Source organism: Melampsora larici-populina, assembly GCF_000204055.1.
Source record: "Melampsora larici-populina 98AG31 unplaced genomic scaffold MELLAscaffold_37, whole genome shotgun sequence".
NCBI lineage: Eukaryota > Fungi > Basidiomycota > Pucciniomycetes > Pucciniales > Melampsoraceae > Melampsora > Melampsora laricis-populina.
The window spans coordinates 269,356-278,550 of record NW_006768801.1 but is presented as its reverse complement, the minus strand read 5'-3'; the positions used below and the strand labels follow the sequence as shown (position 1 = coordinate 278,550).

At 38.7% G+C, this 9,195-nt stretch overlaps 4 protein-coding genes across 4 annotated transcripts; 1 reads left to right on the top strand and 3 right to left on the bottom strand.

The window, feature by feature from the left end:
* Positions 1 to 565: 565 nt before the first annotated feature.
* MELLADRAFT_72619 (uncharacterized protein) lies at positions 566 to 1,170 on the bottom strand (the record flags this gene model as incomplete). The annotated part of the gene is made up of 1 exon (XM_007413467.1): positions 566 to 1,170. One exon carries the CDS (start codon positions 1,142 to 1,144, stop codon positions 806 to 808), a length of 339 nt encoding a protein of 112 aa, XP_007413529.1.
* A 169-nt stretch (positions 1,171 to 1,339) lies between these two features.
* On the bottom strand, positions 1,340 to 1,978 carry MELLADRAFT_38247 (uncharacterized protein; the record flags this gene model as incomplete). Its single annotated transcript, XM_007413466.1, has 4 exons — positions 1,340 to 1,405; positions 1,479 to 1,647; positions 1,710 to 1,772; positions 1,851 to 1,978. Coding segments are annotated over 4 exons (426 nt in total), but the record flags the coding sequence as incomplete, so codon positions are not given.
* A 170-nt stretch (positions 1,979 to 2,148) lies between these two features.
* Positions 2,149 to 3,739, bottom strand: MELLADRAFT_49604 (uncharacterized protein; the record flags this gene model as incomplete). The annotated part of the gene is made up of 5 exons (XM_007413465.1): positions 2,149 to 2,413; positions 2,498 to 2,725; positions 2,809 to 3,194; positions 3,322 to 3,357; positions 3,422 to 3,739. The coding sequence occupies 5 exons, from the start codon at positions 3,689 to 3,691 to the stop codon at positions 2,149 to 2,151; spliced, it is 1,185 nt and encodes a 394-aa protein (XP_007413527.1).
* A 4,167-nt stretch (positions 3,740 to 7,906) lies between these two features.
* MELLADRAFT_65785 (uncharacterized protein) lies at positions 7,907 to 8,845 on the top strand (the record flags this gene model as incomplete). Its single annotated transcript, XM_007413588.1, has 1 exon — positions 7,907 to 8,845. The coding sequence occupies one exon, from the start codon at positions 7,907 to 7,909 to the stop codon at positions 8,843 to 8,845; it is 939 nt and encodes a 312-aa protein (XP_007413650.1).
* Between the last annotated feature and the right edge of the window lie 350 nt (positions 8,846 to 9,195).

The following is a 9,195-nucleotide window of genomic DNA, read 5'->3' as shown; positions in this document are numbered from 1 at the left end:
CGTATAGATTAGCATGCTGTAGCTCTTGATGGGAAAAACAAGGACAAGAAGCCGAGTTGATTTTTTTTAAATCTATTCTTTTTTGACTGGGATAGTCTCAATTCAAATTCAAAAGAGTTGAGTTGAGCTTACATATTTGAGGCATTAACAATCCCCTTTTTTGCCTCGTATATCTTCGGTCCAGTCAAAATGATGTATTATCTACCAATGTCCCATCTTATGTTTTAAGACCGATATCTTGTATCAACCCCCGATGCATAAGATATGTTCATGCCGATGCATGTGGTCTTGTGTGCTTATCAAGCTCAGCTTCTCGGACTATCATCGAAGTGACATTGGCTCAGTATTTTACTTCGCTTACTTCAGAGGGTTCAAGGTTAAAGGTGTATCATGTAAATACAAAAGAGGAAATCCTTCAATGAACAATGGAGGATAAGTATAAATACACAAGATGAGATGAAATGTGGGAGCCCCAATCAGGAGCCCCTTTTTTTAAAAGGGGCGCCTGAAGTGTTTGTAGCCTGGTGTCCGACCCGAGAGGGGGCGCCGGATACTGTTCCGAGGGCTCTAAATAGTGGGATCCAATATATATATAACCTATCTCTAAATACCTTATCATCAAACACACCCATACAGACATATAATTTCTTCACACACACACACATAGAGAGAGCGAAAGAAAGAAAGAAAGAGGAAATAGATAAATAAAAAGAAGAGATACATGAAATCATTCAACAATTCTATACGAGGACACTCCAAAGATCTCTCTCTCTAAAAAAAGAAACCGAAAGAAACTAATTTGAATTTATTTAGACCTAATCCCTTCAAACACCTTGACCAAAACCGATCCTAATCCACCATTAAATTCCATAGACTTCACAATCTTTCCCACCAAACTACCTACAGTCACCCCATGTTTTCCCGATGCCACATCTCCTCTTCTAGTACGAACGCCTAAATCTCTACGCACAAACAAATAAAGCTCTCTAGTCTTACCTAAATACTTTTCACTATACTTTCCATCTTCACTTGCAAACATTTCTTCACGAGATGTTTTCAATACTTCATAAATCATCACGTTGGCTTCTTCTTGAAACTTGCTAACTGATCCAACCTGAATCGACGCTTGTTGTGAATCAAACATATTTATAATCGAATGCGTTACAAACTCTAATCCGTCGGGGATTCGAACAATCGAATCTAAACTACAAGTTTGTGAATACCTTTCATGAAAGCTATTCAAGATTCGTAGAGTTAATTCGCTCAAGCTTTGGTTCGGTAGATGGGATCCAAAGTGTTCGGTCACTAATCTTTCCATTTCTGATCTCAAGTTGGACTTAAACTTGATTTCCAACACTCTTAAATCGATAGCTTGACATAAACAGTAAAGATGAGAGGCCATGAGCTACAAAAAGGAAATCATTCAGATGATTAGCGTTTGGGTCTGATGACAGATCAAGTTGTAAAGAATTTCTAACCAGTTTGAGAACTTGAACAGCTTCAATCGTCTTACGAGCACTGATCAAAGCAAGTGAGTTCACGGATTGATTATGAGATTCGGCACTTTGAACATGAGTCGTCACAGGTGAAGCAAGGTATTGAAGCTCAGAACAGTATGAAGCAGTAGCTGTGTCGAGTCCCTTGGTACTGAAAGAAACCCATAAATAAACAAGAGTATACACTGATTATACAAAAATAGAATCACTTACTGGTAGTTCGTACTCGGTTCAGAGCCATTCAAACAAGATGGTAACCCCTTATTCATCGAAGGACTAAGTAAAAATAAATGACCACAAGGTAAATATATAATCAAAAAATGATTGATGAGACAATTATTCCGATTACTCAACTTGTTAAGCTCCGTCATTTGAGCAAACATAATTTTTCCAATCGCAGCAAGTGCAAGACGAGTTTTTTCCATAGAAGTAGCCACAGAGGTAGCTTGAAAATTACCACCATGATGAATGATTCCATTCTCTACATCGATCAAAGCTGATGATTTGGAAAAAGGTATTGATCAGTTTGTTTTGTAGGGAAATCTGATGAGGATGATCTGATAGGTCACATACGATTATCTGTAGTAGAGTTCAATTCACGACTGATAGTGGTATGAGCAACTATCAAATCTTCTAATTGAGGACCGATCCACTAAACCACGTCAAATCCAAGAAAAAAAATCAACCTCAAGAGATCCAAAAAGGCTTGATTCAAACTTGACAAAACTCGACTTACTTGAGGTGCGGTTCTTAATGGATAACGATCTTGTCTCAAAGTTTGTTTAGAAATCTCAGCACTAACATCTTTTTCTTCATGATCAGTATGATCGACTAATTGACTCGATTTCAATAATCTATCAATCGTTTCTGCTACTTCGATTTGACCAGGATGAGGTCTAGCAGTGATATGAATAAATCTAAAAGATCCCCCACATCCAACATGAATCAGATTGAGTGTTTTTGAAATCTCAAGAGGTTTGTATAGAAAGATAAGACTCAACGGATGAAATGAACCGATTTGACCCAACATCGCTTCAGTCATCATAGCCGTCAAGACTTGAGACAACATGGCTAAAAAGTGAGAACTATAAAGTGCAATGGATGCAGCAGAAGCACTGAAACTAGTTCCATTGACTAGAGCTAAACCTTCCTTGGCACCGAGTTTGATAGGAGTGATCTTATGAGATGAAAGAATTTCAGCGGATGAAGCAATCACAGGTGGCGATTTACTACCCAAGCAGAAACACCAAGTTGAGATCAGTAAGGATTCTTTGGTTTTTCCTTTTTAAGAAGATTGAAATAAAGACTTTACCTTCGATCAATAGCATATACATCAGGATGACCACACAAGGCAGCAGCAATATAAGACAACGGCGACAAATCACCCGAAGCACTAATCGAAGCTCTCAAAGGCACAATCGGAGTGATATTTAAATTTAACAAATCCATCAACCTATTCAAAACTTCCAATCGGATAGCCGAATGACCTCTAGCCAAAGAATTCAATCGGATCAAAATCGCCCCACGCACAATCGATTCGGGCATCGAATAAAGGTTCAAGGGTTGGTTTAAATCGGATGATGGAACGAGCTGGGATAAGTCTTGGGTTTCGAAACCATGGACTCCTGCTAATAAGTGTTCTAGGATTGAGACTTGTAAGGCTTCTACATCACTCGTTCTGGTATTTGCTGCTGCACCCTGTTGATTTGATTTGATTTGATTGATAGTTCAGATGGAAATCAAAGTGATCGAAAAATCGAAACAGAGTCAGTTTCAGAACTTGGTCCATGATTTCTTTAAAACCAAACTAAAAATGAAACTCAACAAATCCAGTAGTCACTCCATAAACACTCTTGTTAGTCTATAAAACAAACACACCATCAGTTAACCGATCAACATGATCGAAAAGGGAAAAAAAGACTTACACGAGCCGTCATGAATTCATAAGATTTTTGTATCCCATCTTGAACCTCAACATGATCAGACAAAACGACTTTCAAACCTTTATTGATGGAATTTGAATTGATGTTACGAATCAAATCAGAGATCGATAGATTTGAACCATTGATGATGATTTGATGATGATCTTGATTTGATTCTTGAATCGAATGAGTTTCAATTTGATGTAAGATTGGTAAATATAATTCACGATGAAAGGTGGTATTAGGATCATGATGAGTTGGTTGGGAAGACATTTTAATAAGTTTAAAGAAAATGATCTAAATGTTTAAAAAGTTGTGAGGATGAGAATTGAAAGTTTAAGAAATCGAATCTGGTGATCAGGAATGATTTAGAAAACTAAAGATTTTTAAGTAAGCTTGAGTTTGAAGTGGATGGATTATATAATCAGAGACCAGGAACTTCAAATTGCGGTTGGTTGAATGGGTTGATCTTGATGTTGTCTGATTGAAAAAGGTACATCTTTCGTCATCAGGTCTGCTTCTTCGGCTCCACAGTTCATTTGCAGTTCAAAATCCACTCTCATTCCACTCAATCACTCTTCACTCTCACTGATCACTCTCACTGATCACTCACAGCTTCATTTCAAATTCAATTCAATTCAAATCAAACCAAACCAAAACAAAACCAAAATCAAAATCAAAATCAAAATCAAATCATTCTAAATCGGTTAACTCTCATCCCATCTTATCACCATACATACGCATACACCTATCTACAAAGGCTGCCCCACCCTCGGGAACAAGCCTAAAGACCGGTGCTCCACATATCTATTCATGCATTGAATTTGTACAAGCGTTTCGATCTGATCAATCCGAAGCGACTTGATGAGTAAGACTGAGAGACAAAACTTCGAATATGTACATGAATTTGCACAGCTCACAAGAGTCAAGAATGCGGAAATCAAAGGAAATAAAATGTGACATGGGACTTTAGAGGTAAGAGATCAGGACTTCGTCAGCACAAGTTTAGCCACAGGACACTATCTCGAGCTAGAAAGAACGTGCTTTTTGAGACAAGCTTTGATGACGTTGGAAAGGCACATCTTACAGATGTCTTTTGAGAGAGTATGGCTCGAATTCGAGATTGCCGGTAAGAGTGTTGTGAGTGAAGAGTTTGGTGGAGAATTGCAACCAACAGAGGTCTTACTATCATTGGTAATTGTTGGTTGAATGTGTGTGAAGGTGGTTTACCAGAAGACAACAATCACAAAACCACTTCTTTGCTCACTCGTGGCAAGTTTTTGGCCATGATGACCAGAGGGAAACATATGGTCGGATTTGAGTGTGTCAAGAGATTTCCTAGCCTTGCCATCTTAAACGTTACCTTGAAAGATCCAATGCGAGGACACTTTCATAGAAAATAACATGTCCTGCTCATTTCTGGCCTCTCAAGGTAGAGTTTGTCACATGAAGGGATCAGGGAAAGTGGTTTTTGGGAAGTATCCCGTACGAATTAGTTGGAAGGTGGATGGATATCAAAACCCGTTTGTGTTGGCAGTCAACAGTGCTGGAATCTTTGCCTGATGGGTGGTGAGCCGGCTTGTGATTTAGCCGTCTTGCCAGATCTAGTTGATTGCATGTGGTGATTGTTGGTCAACAGAAAGTGTACAAGTGGTCGAGGTCTTTTGGTGTGAATGAGGGTCAATAGTGCAAAAAAGTGTAGATTTGGCAAAGGTAAAGGAATAAAAGCACAACAAGGACATGATGAACAAGAATCAAAGAACACTTGGCCAAAGTCATGCAACAAATACTTCATCCAAGGTAACCCTCAACCTTGCCAAAGAACAAGGAGACAGCCAAATCCTCCTTTCATGAAGCACACTATCACTAGATAAAAGTAAGTCAACATATCAGACAACTGTCCCTACAAAGGCAAGAGTCAAAAGGTACACCTCACTGAATAGGCTCCTCCAATTGCAAGGCCAAGCTCCAAGTGCCATCCTTGAAAACAGAATTATGTGTGTTTGGCACAGACGCCAACAATGGTATCTACATCTCTTCACGCCTGCTTTTTGCCTCAAAAATATATCCTCAAGACAGAATCCACCATGCCCCACTTTGCAGGCTTCTAGAAAGCTCCTCTGATCACCAAGTCTCATTCAATTGTTTTTTTGGGAAACACAAAGTGTCTCTTGTACAGCCAATTTGAGGAAGGTTTCTTTCTTTTTTTCAGAAAAATGTGTTGTCAAAGTGAGCAAAAGTTAAACCAAGCAAAAAGTGTTCTTACAGGTTTTTGTATTCTTTATATTCTGAAAACGAGCAGAGGAACAATACTTGGTCATGAAGAAAATTTACACCATGATGTACTTTTTGAAAGAAAAAAAACTATCATTCTTGATTTGGCTGTACATCTTCCTAACAAATTGATTGATCACCATGGAGCTCAAACTTCCACATCACGGAAATTCACGATCCGACACAGCGAACCGAGTCTCCTACTCAAATCAAACGTTGCACTTTTGGTGCGTACTGCCTGGTGTTATCAAGCCGGGGCTCTTGAGATAATTGAGAATAAGTTATCCTTTACAAATCAAAGTTTGATTTCACAAGAAGTGAACACAGCAAGTGTTTCTTCCTTCAATTCGATTCTAGGACTTGATTTTGATATGAACAAACACAAACAAAGCAGATCATCATTTCAAAGATTTATCAAGATATTCATCATTTTTTTCTTTTGCTTTTTCTCATAAATCTCAATACACATCATTCATACAACAACAACAACAAAGAATCAGGAATGCTGTGTGTGTGTGTGGTAAAAACTAGTTTCAGTTACTTTTACACGGTTATGGAAAGAAATCAGTCAAATCTTGACCCAAGATCGGTGATTTCGGAGACGTATTGATCTTATGCAGAAGCACATGATGTAGGTCTCAAGTATGTACGATTTTTCGCTTCGATTTTTCTGAAAGACTAGAATTGTTTATTTTTTCAAAAGTGCTGTGGACTCGGAGCTGAGTAGTCAACAACTGAATACGAAAGAACGCGTTGAAATTGTTCGAGTTTTTTCAAAGTTGCAACTTGCAAGTGTGTACCACAAATCGGCTATCCACAAACAATCTTTGTTTTGTTTTTCAGCATGATACCAAATAAAGGGGTTCATATGTTCGGCTAAGTCTTGACCCAAATGTTCAATGCAAAAGAATTCACATCTGCTGCTCTGGTATTGCAGATGCGATAGATTGATCAAATGTGATTGAGAACATTATTGGGGATGATTTCTAGAGGTTCCCAAAGTGTGGAATATAGTAATATGATGTTATGAATGTTCTTTTCTTTTTTTTGTTGATTGGTTATTCCCATCAAGTTGATCCTTGAATCTTTGTGACTCGTGAATTTTCTTCCAGTGCGTTCTTTTTTCGTAAAATCTCTCTCAAATCTGTCTTCCAAACCCTAACTCATGATATAGTATCTTTCGACTTGAATTTCAACAATTCTTCGTCGACATCTCATGGGACTATAAACTTGATAGCATCCTGGTCAGTTTATGTTAGAATGGTCATGAGTCTTGCTTGACGCTGAAAATACTATATCAAATCTTTGGTGACAAGTTATCATTATGGTCATCAGATCGACAGCTGGGTATTGGGATTCATCGAAATACAAGCTGCGGATATGACTCTTTCAGACTGGATTACATCATTCCCGAACCCAGAGCACTCCGATGGCAATTGTTACAGTGCCGTACATATTTTCTTTGAGATTTCTGCCCCTTGGGTGGATTTTTGAAAGCCGATTACTGCGAGTCATAGTGACTGGGGAAGCCAGTGGACTCGGTAGTTTGGGATCATGAGGTATACAAAACTGTCACTCTTCGCGACTCGTGATCCAACGCAGCATACATAGCTCATATCTTCATAGTTAGCTATATCTGAAGAGACAACGACCAAAACTGATCTTATAACATTGGAGAGGGAGTTGTCGACCCGATCTGATGGTTTGGTTGAAATGAGTCTTCAACTCTTTTAATTCATAATCTACTTCACCACAAATTCTCCAAAAATGGCAAGTCATATAACAGTTCGATTCTCATGTCACAAATCCACTTGACTTTCTATTCACACAATTATTTTCTGGTCAGTTTTGATTTAGACCAAAGGCCTATGCAGTTTACTTTGGCTTGATTTTATTTTACTTCACCGTGCTCTTATCCCTGTTGGCCTGATTAAGTGTTGGTTGTGGTCTGTTCAAACTTTTTTTTTTGACAGTTTGCATCTTAACTCAGGCCTATCGAAGATCAGGATGAAAGTATTTCGTAATGCCAATTTATATCGATTGTGGAGTCTCTCATTTTATCATCAACTTTTCGATACCACACAAGCAAATAGAGATCTTCATCGGCATACCCATCGGGATCGGTCTCAACACCATCAACTGGTTGAGAGTTCCAAACTGTCAACTTATACGAAAGAACCTTATGCCTCTACATCAACATCGAATTCATTGGCCATGTCATTCATTTTAGGAAACACCACTGAATCTTACCATCCCATTAGCAATGAAGATTTTACGTATCCTGGACGCGTCGGTTATATCTCAATATATTTACCATCTTTCATTTTATCACCTTCAGATACGGGTCCTGCTATCTTATACATTGGCGGTCAGATAGATTCTACAGGAACGTACATCACTAATGACGTGATGATGTTCCGTCCAACAAAGCCCTATCAATCACCGTCATCACCAGATCCTAATCCTCAACTTTTCCCTTTCTTGAGTAACGGATTACCACCGACAGCATGGGGAAGCGGTGGGATTGATCATCAAGGTAAATTATGGGTAATTGGTGGGGTTGTGGAAGATTGTCATCATACTTCTTTGGCTTATGTACGTGACCTGAAGAAAGGAAGTCTTGCGGATTGGACATCTTGGCATCATCACGGGATCAACTCGACCATCAAAAGACGTAGACAAACGCAGGCAGTACGCGTCATTCGTAATTCGACCAATCATCATGCTCAACATTCACATTTGACCTCTGATTTGCGATTTACCAATTCATCCCTCATATCAAATCAATCCACAACGCCAGGACACGCTGAATTTTGGATACTAGGCGGGGTATCTGATCCTTATACCTGTTCAAAGACTTTACTCGGACACCTTGGAGTTGATAAGTGGGATACCCAGAAATCAACGGTGGATCCTCTTCAACTTGATTGCATCCATGCTAATCAGTCAACTAGTTTGAGGCCTCCAATTGCAGACTATTCTGTCACGACTTTATCAAATGACGCTCAGAAAATCATTTATATTGGCGGACAAATGGTTGATGCATCATATGGTAGTATGGAAAACATTCTTGTGTTGGACACTTTACATGAAAAATTGGAACATATTGTGAGAATGAATCAACTTTTTGTCAATTTTTATCAATTTGTGTAAAAATAAAAGCTAAAAAAGTCATGCGATTTTATTGTCTTCTTTCAAAAAGTCAGCTACTGGAGTTACCCCTTCACCACGAAGAGCTCATGCAAGCATTATGGTACCTTCATTAGGCGTGACGTTGGTTCATGGAGGACTTTCTCCCAGTCAGAATGTAACTTCAGATGTTCAAATTCTCAATACGACTTCAATTCCTTGGAAATGGACTGAGCTCAAGATCACAAACCAATCACTTCCTTCACCAAATCGAGCATTTCATTCTATGCATCTCATCTTTCCAAATGTAATTCTCATCAGTTTTGGTATTCAGTCTGAGAACCATTTAGTTGAAGGTCAAGAAGCATTCTTCA